This window comes from Zonotrichia leucophrys, chromosome 12 (genome assembly GCF_028769735.1).
Source record: "Zonotrichia leucophrys gambelii isolate GWCS_2022_RI chromosome 12, RI_Zleu_2.0, whole genome shotgun sequence".
Taxonomy (NCBI): Eukaryota; Metazoa; Chordata; class Aves; order Passeriformes; family Passerellidae; genus Zonotrichia; species Zonotrichia leucophrys.
In genome coordinates this window covers 17,545,739-17,572,143 of record NC_088182.1, presented here as the reverse complement: position 1 = coordinate 17,572,143, position 26,405 = coordinate 17,545,739, and the positions used below count along the sequence as shown (strand labels likewise).

The 26,405-nt window shown below is 40.0% G+C and overlaps 1 protein-coding gene across 1 annotated transcript in view; it reads right to left on the bottom strand.

Annotated features, from left to right (window-relative positions):
• Positions 1-3,306: 3,306 nt before the first annotated feature.
• Positions 3,307-26,405, bottom strand: part of ATG7 (autophagy related 7) — a 113,544-nt gene continuing 90,445 nt past the window's right edge. Inside the window, exon 19 of the mRNA XM_064724215.1 lies at positions 3,307-4,219. Coding sequence (XP_064580285.1) covers positions 4,187-4,219 — 33 coding nt within the window. The 3' untranslated portion in view covers positions 3,307-4,186. The remainder of the gene's footprint in view (positions 4,220-26,405) is intronic.

The following is a 26,405-nucleotide window of genomic DNA, read 5'->3' as shown; positions in this document are numbered from 1 at the left end:
CCCTTGGCCTTGGTGATCAAAGGGTCTTTTCCAACCTAATTCTTCTCTGGCTCCAGCACCCACCCCAGCCAGGCAAGGTAACAGAGATTTAGGAGGAACTGCTTCACTAAGAGGCAGAAACAAGTGTTAGCAAATGGTTCCACTGAAATAAACCCCATCTCAGTGAGTTTTCTAAATAAGAGCACAAGTGAAAAACTAAAATAAAGGGATTGTAGATGGCAGAGTCACTCCATTTTGCAAATACTTCTGTTGCATCCATTTAAGGTGAGCAGCCAGAATTCATACAAAGAAACAAGATTAGAGTCACATATTCTTAAAGGATTGGAAAGGGCCTTGAAGATGATCCAGTGCCATGGGCAGGGACATGCAGAAAGTGGGATGAGAGTATCCAAGATGACAAAATGGGAATTTCAGTTTAGCTCAGTGGGTTTCTCTGAGGACACAGGGAAGGGAAAACATTTTTCCAAGCTCAAACTCCATGGTTTTAAGGCCTGGAACAGCCACTGCAGTTTGTGCCAAACACCTTCTGCTGAGGCAGAATGTCCTTGGTTCTTGGGAATGGAGCTCCTGTGGGTCCTTCTCAACCACCCTGTCTGGGCCCCATGGATCTCAGTGGGATTTGCAAATATTTGGGCAAATATCCCAGAGCTGAAGGCTCCAGCCTCAGAGTGGCCACGGCTGTGGTGGCACCAGGACAGCCCCAGGGGTCCCTGAGGGAAATCCATCCCCCAGAATCTCACACTCCTCCCTCTGGTGGATGTGGCTCCCAAATCCTGCGCCCCAGGCAGCAGAACACACTGCAGGGGTGATGGAGAAGCAAAACCCCCCTGGCACAAGTGGGAAATCACAACAGGAGCTGCCATTCATTCCATCAGTCCCTTTAATGCTCAAGTACAAAAGTGCTGTCAGAGCTCTCCACTGACACCTAATTTAACACAATTAATGTCCCCAGACGAGGCACGGGGCTGTCACAGCTGCAGGCTGCCATAAAATGCCAGTAAATTCCTATTAGATAATGAAGGATGTGAGCAGGATCCTCTGAGGGCTCTCATTCCCTCTTCCCAACGGGTTTGGTCCACACCTGGGAAGCCCTGGCTGGGCTCTCCAGTGGAAGTTCAGGTTCTTCACTGTTTATTGTTTATATTTACTGTTTAAAGGAATCATAAACAACATTTTATTGACTGGCACCAATGGAGAGAATTCAGTATTTTTCTCCTCGCTGGTGCCATGGTGGAGCACAAACAACATCAAAATCCAGCTCTTCCAAGAGGAAAGGGAAAGTTTAGCTTGTCCCAGCAAACACCAAGCACTGGAGTGGGCTCTGTGCAGAAATCCTGCAGTCAGTGATCACGAGGCAGCAAATAAACGTGTTTATCTGCTGTTAGTATTTGAGTGTACATTCATTCATGCACTGGAATGGAGTCTCACTCAGTAAGTGCCCAGAAATTCAGTAAAAGCAGCGATTTACAACAGCCTGCTTTGGAGAATCCATCCCTGCTAATGTGGGGGAAGTCTGGCACTGGGAATGGAGAGAAAAGGAAAGGAAATTTCAGGAAATTTCAGGAAATTTCAGGAAAGGAAATTTCAGGAAAGGAAAGGAATTCAGGAAGAATTCAGGAAAGGGAAGGAAAGGGAAGGAAGGAAGTGGAAAGGAGGGAAAGGAAGGGAAGGAAGGAAGGAAAGGAAAGGGAAAGGAAGATTAGGAAGAATGGAAAGGGATTAGGAGAATTCAGGAAAGAAATTCAGGAAGGAAGGAAATTTCAGGAAGGAAAGGGAAAGGAAAGGAAATCAGGAAGGAATGGGAAGAAGGAAAGGGAAGGAGAAGGAAAGGAAAGGAAAGGAAAGGAAAGGAAAGGAAAGGAAAGGAAAGAAGGAAAGGAAAGGAAAGGAAAGGAAAGGAAAGGAAAGGAAAGGAAAGGAAAGGAAAGGAAAGGAAAGGAAAGGAAAGGAAAGGAAAGGAAAGGAAAGGAAAGGAAAGGAAAAAAAAAAAAGAAAAAAAAAGGAGAAAAAGAGAAAAGGAGAAAAGGAAAGAGAGAAGAAATGACACCAAAACCCACCAAACCCCAGAATTCGAATGTTACAAGACCACAGACACAGACACTTTTCTGCTTCTTTTCCAGTGAGGAAACAATCCCAGCAGCTCTGCTGGAACAAGAACAATTCTGGGCCACGAGGAGAACAAACCCAACATTTCAGTGAGCCACGGGCAGGTATTCCAAGGCAGAGTGAGGAGTTTCTGCCATCAGGACAGAGCCCAGGCAGTGGCAGAGGGAGGGAGGGAAGGACACCTGGCACTGCCCCTGAACCCTCCCTGAGTTCCAGCTCCCCAAACCATCATTAATGTTCACCAGGCCCAGAAAGATCTGCAGCTTTCAAGTCTCAGATAACCCCAAAGTGCAGAGCCATTCACACGCCACGCTCAGCAGCTCCCAAAGATAAAAAAAGCAGATTATTCCCTTTAAACTCTCCTGGCACCAGCCCGTGGCTCCAGCTGGTCTATGGCAGGCTAAAAACATGGCTGAAAAGCCATGCTTAAAAAAAAATGCTTTAAAATTGCACATTTCAGGGTTTCATCTCAGTATTCAGTGCCTGACCACCAAGAGATGATTTGCTCTGATTACCAGCTCAGATTTACCAAATATCTTGCATTCATATATATTTTTATATTTTTACTATTATATTTCACTTACCTAAAACAGACATTCCCCTAGGTGAGAAATCATGTAAATATAATGATTATGATAATAAATAAATAGAAATAATAGCTATTTTAGATAATAATGGCTATTTTAGACAATAATAACTATTTTAGACAATAATGGCTATTTTAGACACTTGGTGCAAACCTCAGCAGGTTTCAATAAATAATTTCTGATCAGAGGATGGGAGTTGCATGTTCTTGACCTGACTGATCTTGTTCTGACTGGGAAATTCTGGGAAATTCTCTACAAAATAAAAATCTTCACAGCTTATGTTAAGGAAGGAACTAAAATAATTGGATTGACCAACTAATTTTTATAATATATCTGGGAAATAGAGGCTGCTTGGCAGATAAAGTGATTTGTATTTTTTTCTAAGTGAGTTAACTCATAAACCCCACAATATAAAGCTACGAAAGGGATTTCAAATTTCCTTCTAAAACTTATTCCAAGTGCAGAACAATAGATTCACTTTCAATTTTGCAGTAAAATGTGCTTTGAGATTTCAACACTCCATTTTTCTCAGGCTGTTTTTTTAAACTCCAGGATTCTCAAACTCCTGGTTTTGCTTATGAAGCCACTTGAAAAAACTCAACCAACCAAAAAGGAGAAGAGAATTTCTGGTTTTGAACACCTGCAGGGCTCTGCATGAGCACACCCAAGAACAGCAAAGTCAGGGAACAAATTTCTCATTTCGCTGAAGCATTTGGCTGAATCAGTGACCCACCACCTCCTAAAGTGAATTTTTACCATAGAACAGAGATTTCTCTGAGCTTCAGGGGAGCCTAAGCATTATACAAATGCATTTTGGTCTTTCCTGGGCAAAAATCAGCCAAACCACTTTGTTCCCACAGCATGACAAGATGGGATCTTCACAGGGAATAGTAAAAACTCCATGGACACATCCAGAACAACTGCACCTGAAATTCGTGTTTGCAAATAATTCCTGTGGTGGAGGCAGCAGGTTCAGCTCCTTCCCCACTCCTCCCCACCTTTAAACATTGAATTTAACTCCCAAGAGCAGAAATCTTCACAAATTCCAACTGAAGTGGCCCAAATCTGAGAGAGATGAAACAAACCATTCAGAAATGCTGCTTGGACACGGCCGCTGAGAAGCAAAATAAAACCTGGCCCAAACAAACCACCCAAAGTTACTTAAGCAGCATTTTTTTTTTTAGATGTAAGCCATATTTAGAAGCTTTAAAAAAAAGCAAAAAAAAAAAAACCACAAAAAAAAAAAAGAGAGAGAGAGAGCAGGTTTAAACACACATTGCTGCAGTTATTTACACAATAAAAATGAAAATATGGTGAGCTCTGTCCACAAGAGAAGAGCTGCTGTTGCAGAGGAGTTATTCGTGGCAGGACGTGGGCTCTGTTTGTTTGCCTTGCCAGCAGCCAGGAGGGGTGAGCAATCATTAACTCCTCCGAGCACAGATAAAAGGCAGGGCTGCGCCCCCGAGCATCCTCCTCCTCCTCGGCGCCTGATCTCAAACTGTTTCATCATCGCTCATGTCCCAGATCTGCAACAACAACAAAATAAAAAAAAAGAATTTTAGCTTGTGCACTTGAAATGTGCTCTTAAAACACTCTGGAAAATTCACATTGCTGTTTAAAAGTAATAATAAATAGCATTTATGAACTGCTGCCTAGCACCAATGGAGCCTTACAGAAAATTCAGTATTTTTCTCTTAACAACCATACACCAACAAGTATTTGTCATCTTGGGGGTATTTTTAACACCTACTTTTCAGCATTTGTCACTTTGGTTATTTGGTATTTATTATCATTTACAGACAAGAAATCAATTTGGTTATTTTCTATTTATTGTCATTTACAGATAATAAATAAATGTGGCTATTTGCAAGTTTATTATCATTTATAGTGAGTTTTCTTTTTTTGGTAATCTTGGGTATTTTTAACTTCTACTTTTCAGCATTTGTCACTTTGGCTATTTGGTATTTATTACCATTTACAGGTAATAAATCAATGTGGCTATTTGTGATTTATTATCATTTACAGATAAATCAATGTGGCTGTTGCTATCTATTATCATTCAAAGTAAGGGTTTTTTTATAATCTTGGGGGCATTTTTAACATCTATTTCTCAGCATTTGTCACATTGGCTATTTGGTATTTATCATCATTTACAGATAATAAATCAATGTGGCTATTTGCTATTCATTGTCATTTATAGATAATAAATAAATAAATAAATTTGATATTTATTATCATTTATAGTAAGGTTTTTTTGTAACCTTGGGGGTATTTTTAACACCTACTTTTCAGCATTTGCCACTTTGGTTACTTGGTATTTATTATCATTTACAAAAAATAAATCAATTTGGTTATTTGCTATTTATTATTGCCATTTGCAGATAACAAATAAATTGGCTATTTGCTCTTTATTACCATTTAAAGATTATAAATCAATGTGGCTCTTTGCTGTTTATTATCATTTAAAGTAAGTTTTTTTTGTAATCTTTGGGGGTATTTTTAACACTTCCTTTTCAATGTTTGTCACTTTGGCTATTTGGTATTTATTATGACTTAGAGTTAATAAATCAATGTGGCTATTTGCTATTTATTATCATTTACAGATAATAAATCAATGTGGCTATTTGCAATTTATTATCATTTACAGAAAAGAAATCAATTTGGTTATTTGCTATTTATTGTCATTTACAGATAATAAATAAATCAATGTGGCTATTTGGCATTTATTATCATTTACAGTTTGGCATTGGCACACACTTCATGTGAATAATCACTTCTAATAAACAGCTTATTTTACTAAACACTGCAGAGAAATTCTAGACAGTGATGAAGAATTACTTGGTCATTTTCCACATAGATATTAGATCTCATAAACAGCATCTGAAAAACAAGAAGTTATGTGGAAATTTGTACCTTTTTACTGCTTAAAAAAGAATTAAACTACACCTTTTTTTCCCTGCTCTATAATATCATTGTACTTTTATTTTCTGACTTGCCCTTGGCCACTAAATGGTTCTAGAGTGGGGAAAAATGAACATTTCCCCAGAATATCCAGGTGCCCTGTGAACACACTGAGGTGCAGCGGTGGAAATTCCCAGCGGGGATTTGCAGAGCTCTCTGGGGGGAGAAAATATTCTCATTAAATCTTTCCTTGCTGCTCAACAGGGATGCTGCAAAAACACATTTTCTGATATTTATTCTGATATTTATTCTGATATTTATTCTGATATTTATTCTGATATTTCTCAGAGGTTCAGCTCATGGCAAAGCCCCTCTTTGCACCTGGCAGGGTTTAAGCTCAGGATTAACTTGGGCACTGAGCCTTGTGCTGGATTTAATCCCACCAACAGCGAGTTTATAAAGCTGCATCTGTGGCTGGGAGCATTTCAAACTTGCCCAAATGATCTGCAACACTTGTGGGGTGCTGCAGATGACACAGGACAAGTGGTTTGGAGCAGCAGCACAAAAATGCCATTTTTGCAGAGCCCCCAGAAATGCCCGAGCAAAGGAGCAGCAGCATTTCTGTGTCCCAGGGGAAATCAAACACGGCTCGTGTGCTGGCACGCCATGGCCAGCTGAGTTCATCTCTCATTTCACATCCTGGCCACTGAAATCCACCCAGCCCCTCTGGCAGCAGCGCTTTGGGCTGTAAATTCTTCAGGGCACAAAGCAGGGTTTGACACGCACCCAGTGCCGGGACAATGGGGCCCTGTTCTCACTGCAGTGGGCAGACAAATAAAAAATACAAATAACTCCTTTTCTGCACAGGCAACAATTGACCTATAGCTTTAATAAACCCTCAGAGGAAAAAAAAAAAAAATGGACTACTTCTGGAATTTAAAAATGTTCAGAAAAATCGCTTCCAATCCAGCTGGGGAAAGAAATAAAATCAAAGGAAAACTCTCATGGCAAGGTTTTGTCTGTTCCTAGAAGAGGCACAAAATGGTGGTGTAAATCCTTATGGAAAATGCTGAGGAACAGTTTGTTTACAAAAGGAAAAAAAAAGAGTTTTCATCCTGCCCTAGATGAGCAGCTCGGAGCCTGCCAAGGCAAACACAAATGTCCAGCTCGCCAGTCAGGGTCAAGGATGTGGAAAATAAATACAAAAAACCAAATCTTTAAATAGAGTTTAGGGTATGATTCAAGCAGAGAAAAGCAGAAATCCCAAGCTCAGACAGTCCCCTTAGCCCAGAGCCTGACAACAAAGCAGGACTGACAAGGAAACTCTCTCCTACACAAAGCTCAGCTCTCTGAACAAAAAGGAGGCTTTGAACAAAAAATATTCACAAAAACACTGAAAATGAGGTTCACAAACACTCAACCATCCTGGGTTGAGAAGGATGATTTTTAAATGCTTGAAAGTGATTTCCTTCCAGGAGAACAGAGAATTATATCCAGTTTACACTGCATGCAATCCCAGAACCATCAAACCATAGAATGCCTTGGGTTGAAAGGGATTTAAAACTGATTTTATTCCATGGGCAGGGACAACTTCCACTATCCCAAACTGCTCCCACCCAAATCCAACCTGGCCTTGGACACTTCCAAAATTCCAGCACAGCATTTTCTATGATTTAGAAACAAGCAGGGTTTTTAATGAAAAGAGAATGCGTTCAATTAAATTCATTTATATGTAACTGAATATTAATATATTTAATTAAGTAAATAGAAATAATATAAATAATATATGATATATGATGCAATATATAGTATATGTGACATAATATATATTATATATCATATATTATATATTATATATTATATATTATATATTATATATCATATATTATATATTATTTATATTATTTCTATTTTTATGAAAATTATTTATTCTTTAATGAAAAGAGAATGCATTCAATTAAATTCATTGATATTTAACTGAATATGAATACATTCAATTAAATAAATAGAAATAATATAAATAATATATGATATATGATATATGATATATGATGTAATATATAGTATATGTGACATAATATATATTATATATCATATATTATATATCATATATTATATACTATATATATTTATAATATATATTAATATATACAATAATATACTATATAAATAATGTTATATTATATTATATTATATTTAAAATATAATATAAAATATAAATATATAATATATTTAAATGTAAGTATAAATATATTTAATTAATTAAATAATATCAATTTAATTTATATTTAATATAAATTAAATATATCTAACAAATAGATACAGCGATATCTTTAAAAAGTACATGCAGAGGGAAGAGGAAAACCCAAAACAAAAGCGGAAAATTCAATGCAGAATTTAACAATTGCAAATTGACTTCAAGAAAACAAACTCCATAGGATTGTGCAAAGGAAATTGTGTGAAACACTGACAGCTGAATCATCACAGGCTCCTGACTAAGAGCAATAAATGTTCTCAAAAATGATGTGTAAACTTTAATAGGTGATGACTGTGCAAACTCTGGGGATGACTTCAAAAGAGTGAACCTTTTAAGAGAGGAAATAAAACACAGAAAGCCAAGAATGACTGTGTGAAATGACTGACAAAAGAGTCTGGTTTGGATTCGAATGATGTGAATTTGGATTTTTTCACATCTCCTCTGTCCTGCAGCACACCTGCTCTTATGTGTACTATCAAAAAATGGATAGTGCAGATATAAAGGCAAACATAATTCCAGCTCCAGAGCCACAATTCCCACTGATTTTCCACAGCTCCAAACTGCACTTTCAATAAATCCAATGGGATTGGGAGTCTTGCATGTCCTCCCTAGCACAGCAACACCTGCAAATTGAATTTCCACAGCAACAGCTCCAAAACTGGTGCTCACCCAGGCAGGCTTTGCATCTCCCAATTAAGTTCCTTTTAAGAGAGGAATAAAATACAGAAAGCCAAGAAAGACACTGTGTGAAATGACTGTCAAAAGAGTCTGGTTTCCAAACCAAGCTGTAAATTTGGATTTTTTCACGTCTCCTCTGTCCTGCAGCCCACCTGCTCTTCTGTGTACTATCAAAAAATGGATAGCACAGATATAAAGGCAAATCCAAACGCAGCTCCAGGCAAAGAGAGAAGTCAGGGGATCATGGAGGAGATCATGGAGGAGCTGCCAGCCCCACCCAGCCTGCACAAACTTGGGCACATGAGCTGAATTCACCTCCTCATTCCAACACCTGCTCTTCCATTCCAGCTTCTGAAATTTCATGTGCAAATTCTGGATGTTCAGGAGAAGGGAAGAATTCCCACACTTGTTTCCTTGCAAGACCAATGATTATTTTTGTCAATAATAGGAAGAATGAGGAAGGGGAAAGCCACAATTCCCACTGATTTTCCACAGCTCCAAGCTGCACTTTCAATAAATCCAATGGAATTGGAAGTCTTGCATGTCCTCCCTAGCACAGCAACACCTGCAAACTGAATTTCCTCAACAACATCTCCAGAACTGGTGCTCAACCACCCAGGCTTTGCATCTCCCAGTTAAGTTCCTTTTAAGAGAGGACTAAAATACAGAAAGCCGAGAAAGACATTGTGTGAAATGACTGTCAAAAGAGTCTGGTTTGGATTCGAATGATGTGAATTTGGATTTTTTCATGTCTCCTCTGTCCTGCAGCACACCTGCTCTTCTGTGTACTATCAAAGAATGGATAGTGCAGATATAAAGGCAAACATAATTCCAGCTCCAGAGCCACAATTCCCACTGATTTTCCACAGCTCCAGACTGCACTTTCCATAAATCCAATGGAATTGAGTCTTGCCTTTCCTCCCTAGCACGCAGCACCTGCAAACTGAATTTCCACAAGAACAGCTCCGAAACTGGTGCTCACCCAGGCAGGCTCTGCATCTCCCAATTAAGTTCCTTCTAAGAGAGAATAAAATACAGGAAGCCAAGAAAGACATGGTGATGAATACGAGTGTCAAAACTGTCTTGTTTCCAACCAAGCATGTAAATTTGGATTTTTTCACGTCTCCTCTGTCCTGCAGCCACTTGCTCTTTGTTACTATCAAAAAACGGATAGCACAGATAAAAGGCAAATCCAACGTCAAGCTCCAGGCAAAGAGAAGTCAGGAATCATGAGGAGATCATGAGGAGCTGCCAGCCACCCACCTGCACAAACTTGGGCACATGAGCTGATTCACCTCATTCCAACCTGCTCTTCCATCCAGTTCTGAAAATTTTGTGCAAAATTCTGGATGTTCAGGAGAAGGGAAGAATTTTTCCCACACTTGTTTCCTTGCAAGTCAACTATTATTTTTGTCATAATAGGAAGAATGAGGAAAGGGAAAAGCCACAATTCCCCACTGATTTTCCACAGCTCCAAACTGCACTTTCCATAAATCAATGGAATTGAGTCTTGCCTTTCCTCCCTAGCACAGCAACACCTGCAAACTGAATTTCCACAACAACAGCTCCGAAACTGGTGCTCAACCAGCCAGGCTTTGCATCTCCCATTAAAGTTCCTTCTAAGAGAGGAATAAAATACAGAAAGCCGAGAAAGACACTGTGTGAAATGGTGTCAAAAGAGTCTGGTTTGGATTTGAATGATGTGAATTTGGATTTTTTCATGTCTCCTCTGTCCTGCAGCCCACCTGCTCTTCTGTGTACTATCAAAAAATGGATAGTACAGATATAAAGGCAAATCCAAACGCAGCTCCAGGCAAAGAGAGAGGTCAGGGAATCATGGAGGAGATCATGGAGGAGCTGCCAGCCCCACCCAGCCTGCACAAACTTGGGCACATGAGCTGAGTTCACCTCATTCCAACACCTGCTCTTCCATTCCAGCTTCTGAAACTTCATGTGCAAATTCTGGATGCTCAGGAGAAGGGAAGAATTCCCACACTTGTTTCCTTGCAAGTCCAACTATTATTTTTGTCAATAATAGGAAGAATGAGGAAGGGGAAAGCCACAATTCCCACTGATTTTCCACAGCTCCAAGCTGCACTTTCCATAAATTCAATGGAATTGAGTCTTGCATGTCCTCCCTAGCACAGCAACACCTGCAAACTGAATTTCCACAACAACAGCTCCAGAACTGGTGCTCAACCACCCAGGCTTTGCATCTCCCAATTAAGTTCCTTTTAAGAGAGGAATAAAATACAGAAAGCCAAGAAAGACACTGTGTGAAATGACTGACAAAAGAGTCTGGTTTGGATTCGAATGATGTGAATTTGGATTTTTTCACGTCTCCTCTGTCCTGCAGCACACCTGCTCTTATGTGTACTATCAAAGAATGGATAGTGCAGATATAAAGGCAAACATAATTCCAGCTCCAGAGCCACAATTCCCACTGATTTTCCACAGCTCCAAACTGCACTTTCAATAAATCCAATGGAATTGGGAGTCATGCATGTCCTCCCTAGCACAGCAACACCTGCAAACTGAATTTCCACAGCAACAGCTCCAGAACTGGTGCTCAACCACCCAGGCTTTGCATCTCCCAATTAAGTTCCTTTTAAGAGAGGAATAAAATACAGAAAGCCAAGAAAGACATTGTGTGAAATGACTGACAAAAGAGTCTGGTTTGGATTCGAATGATGTGAATTTGGATTTTTTCATGTCTCCTCTGTCCTTCAGCACACCTGGGTGAGGCAAACCCAACGCAGCTCCACAGCCACAATTCCCACTGATTTTCCACAGCTCCAAACTGCACTTTCAATAAATCCAATGGAATTTGAAGCCTTGCATGTCCTCCCTAGCACAGCAACACCTGCAAACTGAATTTCCACAACAACAGCTCCAGAACTGGTGCTCAACCACCCAGGCTTTGCATCTCCCAATTAACATCTGTGATTCAACCAGATAATGATTGTTTATCTTCTGAATAAACTTGCAAGAATAGAAATGGACCTGGAGGGGATTCTGAGGAGTTTCTTGCCTCCAAAGTGCCAACCAAGCAAGCAAGCCCCACATGTGTTGTTTTCTACACACAAATGAGGTTAATTTACAGACACATGGAGCCAAACCTGCTGCTCAGGAGGACCTGGAGGAGATTTTTTTATGCAAAGCACAGGGTTTGCTGTGCTGTGAATGCTTCACATACGGTGGGGAGTAAGGAGTAAAATTCTAAAGGCTGAGAATGAAATGTGCCATCAATCAAAGAGCACAGCTGAGGCTTCACTGAGCAATCATCAAATCTCACTCTGTCATTTAGAAACAATCAGGGTTTTTAATGAATAGACAACACATTCAAGAAACGTTTTGCTACTTTATAGCAATAAAATGTGAGGTTTTTTATAACTATGAGGTAAATAATGTTCTAGCTCTGTGTTTTACCACACAGAGGACACATCAGGATCCTGGCAGCCTAAATCCCTTTGCAGTGAGGATCTGGCACGAGAGGGTCCTTGCTGGATGCATTCTGCAGCTGCAGGCAGCCAGAGAAACCATAAAATGGGAAAACAGCAAAGCCTGCCTGGGTGAGCAGCAGTTCTGGAGCTGTGGGTGTGCAAGTTCAGTTTGCAGGTACCAGGTGTTCTGTGCTGGGGAGGAAATGCACGACTCAGCTCCACTGGATTTATTGGAAGTGCAGTCTGGAAAATCAATCAATCCATCTGTGGGAATTGGGAGCTTTCCCCTCCTCATTCTTCCTATTATTTATTATTCCATATATTCCTGTTATTATTTATTTATTTATTTGTGTGCACATGTGGCTGAATGTGCTGAGGTGCCCTGGCCAGGCTGCACCTACCCCTGTACAGCTCCACTGCATTTATTGAAAGTGCAGTCTGGAAAATCAATCAATCAATCAATCTGTGGCAATTGGGGGCTTTCCCCTCCTCATTCTTCCTATTATTTATTATTCTAGATATTCCTGTCATTATTTATTTATTTATTTATTTATTTATTTATTTATTTATTTATTTCTGTGGACATGTGACTGGACTATTTTTTTATTTATTTATTTACTTATTTGTGTGGACATGTGGCTGAATCAATTAATTAATTAATGTGGACATGTGGTTGGATTGTTTATTTATTTATTTATTTATTTATTTATGTGGACATGTGGCTGATTTATTTATTTATTTATTTATTTATTTATTTATTTAATTTGTGTGCACATGTGGCTGGATGTGCTGAGGTGCCCTGGCCAGGCTGCACCACCCCCTGTGGGACTCAGTTCCACTGGAATTATTGAAAGTGCAGTCTGGAAAATCAATCAACCAATCAATCTGTGGCAATTGGGGGTTTTCCCCTCCTCATTCTTCCTATTATTTATTATTCTAGATATTCCTGTCATTATTTATTTATTTATTTATTTATTTCTGTGGACATGTGACTGGACTATTTTTTTATTTATTTATTTACTTATTTGTGTGGACATGTGGCTGAATCAATGAATTAATTAATGTCGACATGTGGTTGGATTGTTTATTCATTTATTTATTTATTTATGTGGACATGTGGCTGATTTATTTATTTATTTATTTATTTATTTATTTATTTAATTTGTGTGCACATGTGGCTGGATGTGCTGAGGTGCCCTGGCCAGGCTGCACCACCCCCTGTGGAACTCAGTTCCACTGGAATTATTGAAAGTGCAGTCTGGAAAATCAATCAATCAATCTGTGGCAATTGGGGGCTTTCCCCTCCTTATTCTTCCTATTATTTGTTATTCTAGATATTCCTGTTATTTATTATTTATTTATTTATCTATTTATTTGTGTGGACATGTGACTGGACTATTTATTTATTTATTTATTTACTTATTTGTGCGGACATGTGGCTGAATCAATTAATTAATTAATGTGGACGGATTATTTATTTATTTATTTGTTTATTTATGTGGACACGTGGCTGATTTATTTATTTATTTACTTATTTATTTTATTTGTGTGGACATGTGACTGGACTCTTTATTTATTTATTTATTTATTTATTTATTTACTTATTTGTGCAGACATGTGGCTGAATCAATTAATTAATTAATGTGGACGGATTATTTATTTATTTATTTGTTTATTTATGTGGACACGTGGCTGATTTATTTATTTATTTATTTATTTATTTTATTTGTGTGGACATGTGACTGGACTATTTATTTATTTATTTATTTACTTACTTATTTGTGTGGACATGTGGCTGAATCAATTAATTAATTAATGTGGACATGTGGCTGGATTATTTATTTATTTATTTATTTATTTATTTATTTGTTTATCTATGTGGACATGTGGCCGAATAGTTTATTTATTTATTTATTTATTTATTTATTTATTTATTTATTTGCTTATTTATTCATTTATTTATTTGTGTGGACACGTGGCTGATTTATTTATTTATTTATTTATTTGCTTATTTATTTATTTGTTTGTGTGGACATGTGGCCGAATTATTTATTTATTTTTTGTTTATGTGGACATGTGGCTGATTTATTTATTTATTTATTTATTTATTGATTTATTTATTCATTTATTTGATTTGTGTGGCTGGATGTGCTGACATGCCCTGGCCAGGCTGCACCACCCTCTGTGGGACCTCAGGAACAGCACCAAAACCCAAACTGCACCCTGAAATTTATTAAATCCCTGCAAGTCCCAGGCTGCAGCCCGTGCAGACACACTGAGGGGGTGATCACAAAGCTCAGCACCCTCCTCTCATCCCCCCTCTGCACAGGGACCCCTTCCCTCATCCTCCTCAAGCCCAGCACATTTTGAGTTTTCCACACTCAACAATTCCCTCCCACACCCCTTTTTCCCACAGGAAAGAAGCCCCAGGTGAAATCCCCAAAATCTCCCACTAAGGGGGGATTTTGCTTTGCTCAGCCTGCTCAGGGCACTCCTCGCTGCCCAAGGTCCAAGAAGAAACAATAACAATAAATAAATAATAAATTTAAAATAAAGAAATAAATCAATAAGAAATATCAGGAATATATAGAATAATAAATTATAGGAAGTGTTCAGGGCACTCCTAGCTGTCCAAGAATTATCAATAATAATAAAAATAATAATAATAATAATAATAATGGAAGGAAGTGAAGGAAGTGAAGGGAAGAAAGGAAGGAAGGAAGGAAGGAAGGAAGGAAGGAAGGAAGGAAGGAAGGAAGGAAGGAAGGAAGGAAGGAGAAGGAAGAAAAAGAAAGAAAAAGAAAGAAAGAAGAAAGAAAGAGAGAAAGAGAGAAAGAAAGAAGAGAAAGAAAGAAGAAGAAAAAAAGAAAGAAAGAAAGAAAGAAAGAAAGAAAGAAAGAAAGAAAGAAAGAGAAAAAAAAAAAGAAAGGAAGGAAGAAAGGAAGAAAGAAAGAAAGAAAGGAAAGAAAGGAAGGAAGAAAGGAAGGAAGAAAGAAAAAGAAAGGAAAGAAAGAAAGAAAGAAAGAAAGAAAGAAAGAGAGAAAGAAAGAAAGAGAGAAAGAGAGAAAGAGAGAAAGAAAGAAAGAAAGAAAGAAAGAAAGAAAGAAAGAAAGAAAGAAAGAAAGAAAGAAAGAAATAACAGGAAAATACTGAATAATGAGTAATAGGAAGAATGAGGAGGGGAAAGCCCCCAATTCCCACAGACTGATTGATTTTCCAGACTGCTCTTCCAATAAATCCAGTGGAGCTGAGTCGTGCATTTCCTCCCCAGCACAGAACACCTGGTACCTGCAAACTGAACTTGCACACCCACAGCTCCAGAACTGCTGCTCACCCAGGCAGGCTTTGCTGTTTTCCCATTTTATGGTTTCTCTGGCTGCCTGCAGCTGCAGAATGCATCCAGCAAGGATGCACTTCTGCTCCCACTGCAAGATCTCATCCTACCTCATACCCCCAAGTTTTTTGCCATAAAGACCTTCTAAGTTCCTCTAATTCAGCCATACCCAGAATCAGGCCACAATCTGGATATTTACCTACCACATATTTCATCCTGACACATCGATTCCAAACCTAAACACACAGAAATTAACCTAAAAATAAAAGGCTTATAAAACTGCATTTCTTTCTTCAAGCTCTTTATTTAAGCAGCAGGTGCAGAAAAGGGTGGATAATTTCTCCCTGCACACAGTGGCCCTATCCTGGTTGACAAACCCCTGGCCTCCCTTGTACCTCCACAAATTCTATTTTTCTGTCTCTGCTCCCCAGCCTTCCCTTCACTGTCTTGCAATAAAATCAAGTCCATCAACCTTGCACCTTTTTTTGGTGTTTTTCAGTGCTTGTTTTGCCCTTCCAGCCTTTCCTAAATTCTGTATTTTCAGCCCACAGCCCCAGCCTGCAAGGTGAGCGTGATGGGGATTCTCATTTCAATCTCAGCAAACAGAAACTCTTCTACAGGTTCCTCTTGTATAATTTTTTTAAATACATGTACAACACTTAAAAGCACAGAATTTAGGTTGGAAGGGACCTTAAAGCCTGAATATCTTGTAGAACTGGTACCTGAAGGGCTTTGAAAGCTGTTTTTAAGAGCAAAACAGAAAAAAGGCAATTAAACAGTACAGAAAAGATTTATTTACAAATAAACCTTTAGCTAGAAAGTATTTTTAATATCGCCAGTTCCAAGCAGTAGCACCAAGCACTGATTTATCCCTCCTGGGTTCAGAGCAGTTTTCCCAGGTATTCACAGAAAATGACATGAGAACATTCACAAAAAGGATTTTTTTGGTCACCACTAACAACTAACAAAACAATACAAAAAAAAAAAAAAAAGAAACAAACAAAAATGCACACGGGGGTTTTTCTGGTATAAAAGTGCCCCAGACAGATTTCCTTCCATTGTTCCTTTTTTATGAGGGAAGAAAAGTCCCAAAGCACAGCAGCAGCAAACACAAACCACATTTTCTCCTGTTTTTGGGCTGAAAATTGCATTTTTCAGGGCACAGCACTGCTGCAAAACCTCTAAGAGGAGACTTTTAAATTACTTTCTTTGATAAGAATATAAAATCTTATTTAATTTCTATTACCAAGCCTTTTCTTCAGGCTCTTAAAAACTGCAAACAAGAGGGAAAATAAATAAAAAAATAAATGAACACACCCCCCCAAACACGTTTGATGATGCCATTTTTCTGTTTTGGGTGGGATTTTTAATTTCATTTTGCTACCACCAACAGGCAGCTGTCCAAGGAGAAGGTGTGCTTGAAGGAAGCCACAATTAATGGAAATTTTGTCAAAAGGATGATTAAATCTGATAGAAAGCCTTTGACAGAAATGAAAATAAAATTGTAATGTTGAATAGTGTAGGTTTGAATTCTTCTATCACCTTCCCCCTTTGATGTGCCCAGGTTTGATATTAAAAATACAACTCTAAGCTTATATTTATCATATTTATAAGACCTGCACAAAAATTGATAGTACAGATATAAAGGCAAATTTCCTTTCAGGGCTTGTACAGGAAATGTGGATTGGATGCATAAATGGATCTCAGAATAATCTCAGAATCCATTTCTACACCTGAATTTCCATGCCTACATATGAATTTTCTGTATTTGTTTTGCTGTAAATCCAGAATTCGCCATGTCCCACTGCATCATTTTAACCCCCAGGTGATGCAGAACTGCTGTCAGAGGCCTCTAAATGAGCTTTCAGGCGATAAAAACCAAACATTTGGTAATTACTGATTAAAAACGAGCAGCAGATTAACTCCACAACTGACCTGCAGGAATGAAGGGTTCAGAAATAATGAGGAGATTATAAAAGCTGGGACTCAAGGGACACTCAGTGCTTTAAGAGGAACAGAATCCCTGAGCCCCAGCACTCCTCTGGAAATCATTTTTGCCCACCCTTCACCCAAAGCAGGGCCCAGAGCCTCAGGGCTCAGCTCCTGTCACAGAACCACCCCAAATTCCAGAATGTTCTGTCCAATTTGGAGTTTTAACCATTCTGAGATTTCCCAGACCCTCCAAGAACCCTGCTCCAGTGTTTTTATGTGGGATCTCAGCACCTCAGGACTGAGGTGTCACCGAGAGCACCCTTGGGGGGCTCGGGAGTCCTGGAATGTTCCAGAAGTGTCTGGTGGCTGGACTTTGATCCTACACAGGAGACGACACCTGTATGAGGACAGGAGGGTTTCACCGGGGTGAATGGTGAAGGGATTGGTTAATTAGAGGGTGAGACACAGGGTTTAGGATTTCTGTACAGGGGGGTTTAGAGAAGTAAGATGGAGGAATTGGGGCGTGTCCTGTCCTTCTTCTTCTTCTTCTTCTCCTCCATCTTCTGTGGTGATGGTGGCACTTTGGGATTGGTCATTACTAAAAGTGCACTGGGCAATAAGGGTGAAAGGTATTGGGGAAAAATGATAAATATTGTACACGTAACTTTGGGTATAAAGATAGGTGACCGCCCGGAGGGCAGCACAGTGTGCTCATGGCTGGCTGCTGAGCAGAGCTCTGTCGGGCCGAGAGAAAATCTTTTAGATAAACAATTAATAAACACCGAGACCGAGAAAAGAACTGAAGCCTCTTCTCGTCCTTTGATACGCGGCTGCCCCAAGGCCACCCCGGGCCTTTCCAGGCCATCCAAACAGCCAAAAACCGAACATTTTTACCTCCAAACATGAGATTAAACCATCTCTTGAAACAAGGATCATCCTGGTTAAATTAGCCCACAGCTACCAGAAATCCATAAATATTTATTTTATCATTATCATCCTCACCATCATCATCCTCACAATGCTTCCTCACAGCCCCTGACAGAGCAACACCCTCCTGGCCAGACCAATCTTCCCAACAGCTTAAAGATGCTGAAATCTGGAATTCTGTTCATCTCAGAGCAGCTAATTCTCATTTATTCCAGGAGTTTCATTGAATTGAGATTTTGGGTGGGAGAAGGAACTTGGATTGACATTTTCAAATCAGATCATGAGGTGACACTGCCCCTGAGAACTAAGCAAGAAACTCCAACTCCTTGGATTTTATTTTTTTTTTTTATTTTTAGGTTAATTTCTGTATGTTTGAGTTTGGAATTGATGCGTCAGGATGAAATATGTGATAGGTGAATATTCAGATTGTGGCCTGATTCTGGAATTCTGTTCACCTCAGAGCAGCCAATTCTCATTTATCTCAGGAATTGCCACTGGCTGGCCAGGCAGGGCACACTGGGGAGGAACCATCCTTCCACCTTCATGGAATTGGGATTTTGTGGGAGAAGGAATTTGGATTGACTTTTTAAATCAGATCATGAGGGGACACTGCCCCTAAAGACTGGGCAAAAAACTCCAACTCCTTGGATTTGATTTTTTTTTTATTTTTAGGTTAATTTCTGTATGTTCAAGTTGGGAATTGATGTGTCAGGATGAAATATGTGACAGGTAAATATTCAGATTATGCCCTGATTCTGGTTATAGCTGAATTAGAGGAAGTTAGAAGGTCTTTTTTAAAAAATTCTACAAGGGGAAAAAAAAATCACAGAAATGCTGGAGGGTTTAGTGACCAATTGGAGAGCACAGATCATTTTCAGATGAGCAGAGATTCTCATACCAATAAAAAAAGAATTATTGGAATTATTAAGGACACCTCACCCAGACTGAGACAAATTTCAGCGTTTCAAGTTTGATCAATCCCACTCTACCCCCTCAGCGAACACAAACAAAATATACATTATTCTAAATAATTCCAAACCCAACAACAAAATTGAAAGCTGAAAATTGAATTTTCAGCTCCATTCCCACTATCAGAAAAAAACATTTGGCAGGAAAAACGAGCACATGTCCCACATGCAGTTATGTCATCTTACATGAGAATTTTGTGCTCAGCTTTGGCATCACCCAACTCCCCCTCATGCACTGAGGAGCAGAAAACTTGAAATGCAATCAAAATATGAATCCATGAAAAGTTGGATTTACCCAGTGACCTCACTGATCTCATCATTGCCTCCATGGAGATCCATGTGTGTGTACACAACATTTCTATCTGGGGGAGGCAGAAGGAGGTAGGGAAAGCTCCCTCCTCTCTCCTCTTTTACAGCAGGAATGCTCTTCATACAGTTAGAAATAAAATAATTTCTGAAAATATGAATTGAGGGAATTAAATAACATAGGTTGCAGTGTTAAATGCTCAGAGGATACTGCATTATCAGATTTATTTCATGTTGTGTACTTCAGAAATTAGGGGAGATAAATCCATTTGTTTTAAAATCTGATGTGCCAGTTTCCCTCCTGATTATTCCTGTCACTATTCCCGTCAGCTTTATCAAAATAAATACTACCCAGAAAATTGCAAATTGCTGGGATAAAAGCTCAAAGAGGAAAAAACCCCAGTAATTAAAGGTAAGGTAATGATGTTCTAGAAATAGAACAGGCAGATCAGGTTTCTGGGTTGGTTTGGTGACAAAAGGACAGAAAAACCTGAAAAACAGAAGGTGCCTCAGCAGTGAGAGACTTCTGTAAGCACCTGCCCTGCTCTGGAAACATTTGCTAGGCCCTTGCAATAAATTATCAATAAATTATCAATAAAATAACAATAAATTAACAATAAAATAACAATGAATGAACTATAACAATAAATTATCAATAATTGATAATTTATTGTTCGTTTATTGTTAATTTATTTATAACAATAAATTATTTATTGTTCATTTATTGTTATTTATTGATAACAATCAATTATCAATAAATTATCAATAAAATAACAATAAATTAACAATAAAATAACAATGAATGAACTATAACAATAAATTATCAATAATTGATAATTTATTGCTCATTTATTGTTCGTTTATTGTTAATTTATTTATAACAATAAATTATTTATTGTTATTTATTGATAACAATAAATTATCAATAAATTATCAATAAATTAACAGTAAACAACAGAGGAAGCCTCAACTTCACTCAAAGCCTTATATACTGATTAAAAACCATATTTCCAACCCAGATTCTGCTGCAAACCTGGGTCCAAGTGTCAGATTTATTCCTGTGGCACTTCAATCCACACAGAAATGGAACAAACCAGAACTTTGGTGAGGCTGTCAGAGACTTTGGGCCTGGACGCTCTTGCAGGGATCTGGATTCTGCAAACCCTTTCAGAATTGCTTTTGATTTTCTGACCACAGAATTTCCACATCTGCTGCACTGACACATTGTGATCCCAGCTATCAAATCTTGCTTAATTTGAATTTTTCTCTGGAGCTGCTGTAACCAAGTGGGTGCCCACTTTCCCTGCTGCTGGTTTTCCATTCCCAGGAGCAGAGCGATGTTCTCCCAAGCTCCTGAAGGAGGGAGGCGGTCCCTCAGATGATGGGGACATGGCGGAACTCATGGGCACCAAAGGATGGACATTGGATGACCATGGGTGGTCATTGGTGGCTGTGGTCACCAAGGATGGACACAGATGACCACAGATGACCATGGATGACGAGATGACCATGAATGACCATGGAAGGATGAAGGATGGACATTGGATGACCACGGGTGGTCACTGGTGGCTGTGGTCACCAAGGATGGACACTGATGACCATGGATGACCATAGATGACCACAGATGACCACATCAGGATGAAGGATGGACATTGGATGACCATGGGTGGTCATTGGTGGCTGTGGTCACCAAGGATGGACACAGATGACCACAGATGACCATGAATGATGAGATGACCATGAATGACCATGGAAGGATGAAGGATGGACATTGGATGACCATGGGTGGTCACTGGTGGCCATGGACACCAAGGATAGACACAGATGACCACAGATGACCATGGATAACCAGAGATGACCATGGATGACCACATCAGGACAAAGGATGGACACTGGATGACCATGGGTGGTCACTGGTGGCTGTGGTCACCAAGGATGGACACTGATGACCATGGATGACCATAGATGACCACAGTTGGCCATGGATGACCACAGATGACCACGGAAGGATGATGGATGGGCATTGGATGACCATGGGTGGTCACTGGTGGCCATGGACACCAAGGATGGACACAGATGACCACAGATGACCATGGATGATGAGATGACCATGGATGACCATGGAAGGATGAAGGATGGACATTAGATGACCATGGGTGGTCACTGGTGGCCATGGACACCAAGGATAGACACTGATGACCACAGATGACCATGGATGACCACAGATGGCCATGGATGACCACAGATGACCATGGAAGGATGAAGGATGGACATTGGATGACCATGGGTGGTCACTGGTGGCTGTGGTCACCAAGGATGGACACAGATGACCATGGATGACGAGATGACCATGAATGACCATGGAAGGATGAAGGATGGACATTAGATGACCATGGGTGGTCATTGGTAGCTGCTGTCACCAAGGATGGACACTGATGACCACAGATGGCCATAGATGACCACAGATCACCACAGAAGGATGAAGGATGGACACTGGATGACCATGGGTGGTCACTGGTGGCCATGGACACCAAGGATAGACACTGATGACCACAGTTGGCCATGGATGACCACAGATGGTCATGGAAGGATGAAGGATGGGCATTGGATGACCATGGATGGTCACTGGTGGCTGTGGTCACCAAGGATGAATACAGATGACCATGGATGATCATAGATGACCATGGATGATCACAGATGACCATGGAAGGATGAAGGATGGACATTGGATGACCCTGGGTGGTCACTGGTGGCTGTGGTCACCAAGGATGGACACAGATGACCATGGATAACCAGAGATGACCATGGATGACCACATCAGGACAAAGGATGGACACTGGATGACCATGGGTGGTCATTGGTGGCTGTCGTCACCAAGGATGGACACTGATGACCACAGATGACCATAGATGACCACAGTTGGCCATGGATGACCACAGATGACCATGGAATGATAAAGGATGGACATTGGATGACCATGGGTGGTCACCCGGTGGCTGTGGACACCAAGGATGGACACAGATGACTATAGATGACCATAGATGACCATGGATGACCACAGATGACCACAGGATGACCACAGATGACCATGAATGACCATGGAAGGATGAAGGATGGGCATTGGATGACCATGGATGGTCACTGGTGGCTGTGGACACCAAGGATGGACACAGATGACTACAGATGACCATAGATGACCATGGATGACCACAGATGACCATGGATGACGAGATGACCATGAATGACCATGGAAGGATGAAGGATGGACATTGGATGACCATGGGTGGTCACTGGTGGCTGTGGTCACCAAGGATGGACACAGATGACCACAGATGACCATGGAGACTAGATGACCATGGATGACCATGGTGGTCACCCAGTGCCATGGTGACCATGAGGATGGAACATCAGATGACCAGTGGAGTGACCCAGGATGGCCATGATGACCACAGATGACCATGGAAGGATGAAGGATGGACATTGGATGACCATGGGTGGTCACCCGGTGGCTGTGGACACCAAGGATGGACACAGATGACTATCAGATGCCACGATGACCACAGATGACCACTGCAGCGAAAGAGCTTGGTGGAGTGTCCATGGCCCACCCAACCAGGTGTACTCTGAGCACTAGAACGTTCAGAGGACTGCCCTGGAGGTGCCCAGCTTGAACCACCCTGTATCCAGGTTTACCTGCCCAGCCAGGCTCAGCAGAATCCAGCTGCAGTTCTCCATGGATATCCCAGACCAGGAGCTCTGGGGCTGTCCCAACCTGTGATCCAGGTTACTGCCCAGCCAGGCTCAGCAAGCCCAGCTGCACCAGGAGCTCTGGGCTTCCCAGATGTGCCAGCCGTTTTCCAGTTTATCTGCCCAGCCAGGCTCAGCAGAGCCCAGCTGCAGCGCAGGAGCTCTGGGGCTGTCCCAGATGTGCTCCAGCCCTGTTATTCCAGGTTTATCTGCCCAGCCAGGCTCAGCAGAGCCCAGCTGCAGCGCAGGAGCTCTGGGTGGGGCTGTCCCAGATGTGTCCCAGCAGAGCTCCCAGCTGCTTGCAGGGCAAACAGGCTCAGAATTCCCTGCTCCCCCATCTGGGGTGGCTTTGATCTTCTGGCCTGCTCTGATTGCAGCTCCAGGAGTTTCTGGGATCACAGAGACCTCCTGAGTCCAGCTGGGAGGGACAGAGTGAAAAGCCACTGTAAAATCTGATTGCAGGCAGCAAACACAGTGAGAGTGGATTCACAATGGGAATACAGAACTGGGATGTTCAATGGATTGGCCATAAATTCATCCTAAAACAAACAACAGACCTCCTGTACTATGAGGACAAACTTCACTTCTTCATGGCACTAAAACTACATTACCCTAAATATCTCATTTTTGTCACTTCACCTCTCCTTCCCCTGCAAAGAAAGAGCTGGAATACTCTTATGAGGTTGTTCTGAATAATTTTGAACAATTCAGAGCTTGAATTCAAACAAAAAATAGTCCAACACTGCAGGGCCCTCATGGTTATCCCTCTGTAGCTGGGATTCCCAGCAGGATGCACAAGCCAGGGAATCCAGGATCCATCAGCACTCAGCAGGGACATAGCCCAGAGCACCCAGCCAGAACTGCCAATCCTGCTCCATTTGGTGCCAGGAGGAGCAGGCTCCAGCAGCTCTTGGAGCACAGAATATGCCAGCAGTGACACCTTCACAGGTGCCCAAAAAAATCATATACATATAAATAAAAAGTTAAATATTATAAAATAGCTATTATAGAAATGATATATTTTATAGTATTATCATTATGATATATTTATATTTTATAGTATAGAAATTATATATTTATACATCTATCTATCTGTATCTATCTATATACCTATACATATATTTATATATATATATATATCATTATAGATATACATATATATCTATAATGTATATAGATATATGTCTCCCTATCTCTGTATCTATATCTATATCTATATCTATATCTATATCTATATCTATCTATATCTATATCTATATCTATATCTATATCTATATCTATATCTATATCTATATATCTATATCTATATATCTATATATCTATATATCTATATATCTATATCTATATATCTATATCTATATATCTATATATCTATATCTATATCTATATCTATATCTATATCTATATCTATATCTATATCTATCTATCTATCTATCTATCTATCTATCTATCTATCTACTATCTAGCTATCTAGTCTATATAAAATTTACACCTATATATACTTCCCCCACCCTAAAACCAGGTTTATACTCTTTTATAAACATTTAAAACCCCATTATACTTCTGGAATCACAGAATCCCAGACTGGTTTGGGTTCAGAGGGACGTCAAAGCCCACCCGGTGCCACCCCTGCCATGGACAGGGACACTCCCGCTGTCCCAGGCTGCTCCAAGCCCTGTCCAGCCTGGCCTTGGGCGCTGCCAGGGATCCCAAGTTCAGCTCCAGAACCTCCTCATTCCCACCCTGATTCCACACCAAATCCCCACATCCCTTTTCCTGGCTCAGTGGAAGTTCCTTGCAAAATGCCAGTGCTGCATTCAGCCAAACCCCAACCCAAACAGCCCCATAAAGGACACGGAACACAGAGCAGAGATTTCCCACGAGCAGGATTCCACCCAAACCTCCTCACTGGGAGCTCAGAAAAGTCAATTTTGTATTTTCAGACCCCCTTCTGCATTAACCTATCAAGTGCTGCTACTTTAGCACAAAATTTATTTAAGAGCTGTTATGTGCCTCTGATATTTCTCTTCTGGTGTGATAAATAAAAGCACCATTTTTCCACTGAAGTTCTTTGTTCTCAGAATTGTATAAAATTTTTATATTGCAACTACAACCTGAGGTTTTGATTTCCTCCACACCTGGAATGGCTGCTTTTCCCCATTTCATTTTTTATTAAGGGTAGCAGGAGATATTTTCTAATGAGCTAAACCTGAATTAAAGACATTTTTCTCTGCCCCTCCGCACAACATTTAATACAGTTTAGTTGCATTGTGAAGATGAAGCAAAATTTGCCTTCATCTTTAAAGTTATGATCTGTTTCTTCCACAGATAAAAGTTTGTAGTGGCCAACATCTAGCACAGACAACCTTGATAAATCATTCCAGACACACACACAGAGAATAAACTTGTTTACTGGGGTGATTTTTACAAATCACAGCTCTATCAGTGCACTCTTTAAGATAAAGCAAGCTTTAAAAATCTTCCTGCTCACACATAATTCACCTAAAGGAATAACTTCCTTTTAAAAAGCAATTTCTTCCTTCTCTAAGACCAACTATCAATGCAACATTTATATATATATATATATATATATATATATGCATATATATATAAAAGAGTCTGCAGTGTTGGACCATTTTCTGTTTGAATTGAAAACTAATATATATATATATAAAGTTATTAAACAAGTTAAGCTGTGCTGCCATTATGATGTTAAAAAATTTCATCTTCCAGTGAGTTCAGCATCTTAACTGAATCTTTTTTTATTTTAAAGCTTGTTTCTTGTTGGCAGAGGGGGATTGCTATAGGAAAGAAGGGTGGCATTTGTTTTCCATGTGCTGCTCCAGCTGAAAAACCTACACAGCAAATTTAAATATTTACCAAATACTGTCTAATTATTTCAATAAATAAATAATCTAAATTTATTAGTGCAAACCCATGCTTTGTAATTCTTGTTTTGAAAGTCAAGGAGATGTTTTTTAGTTCATAAGGTTTCTGAAGGATGAAATGAAGCTGTCCTGGTGTGGTGCACTCATTTCCCACTGATCTGATCCTTAAACATTGCTCAGAGCGAGGTTGGTGATGTAAGGCTGGAGCTGCTCATGGAAATTTCTGTATCCCTTTGTGCAGCCCCAATAAAATTCCAAAACAACAACAAAAGTTCCACAACATTAACCAGCAACACAAAACCCACCCAGCCTTTAACAATCCTATCTCAGG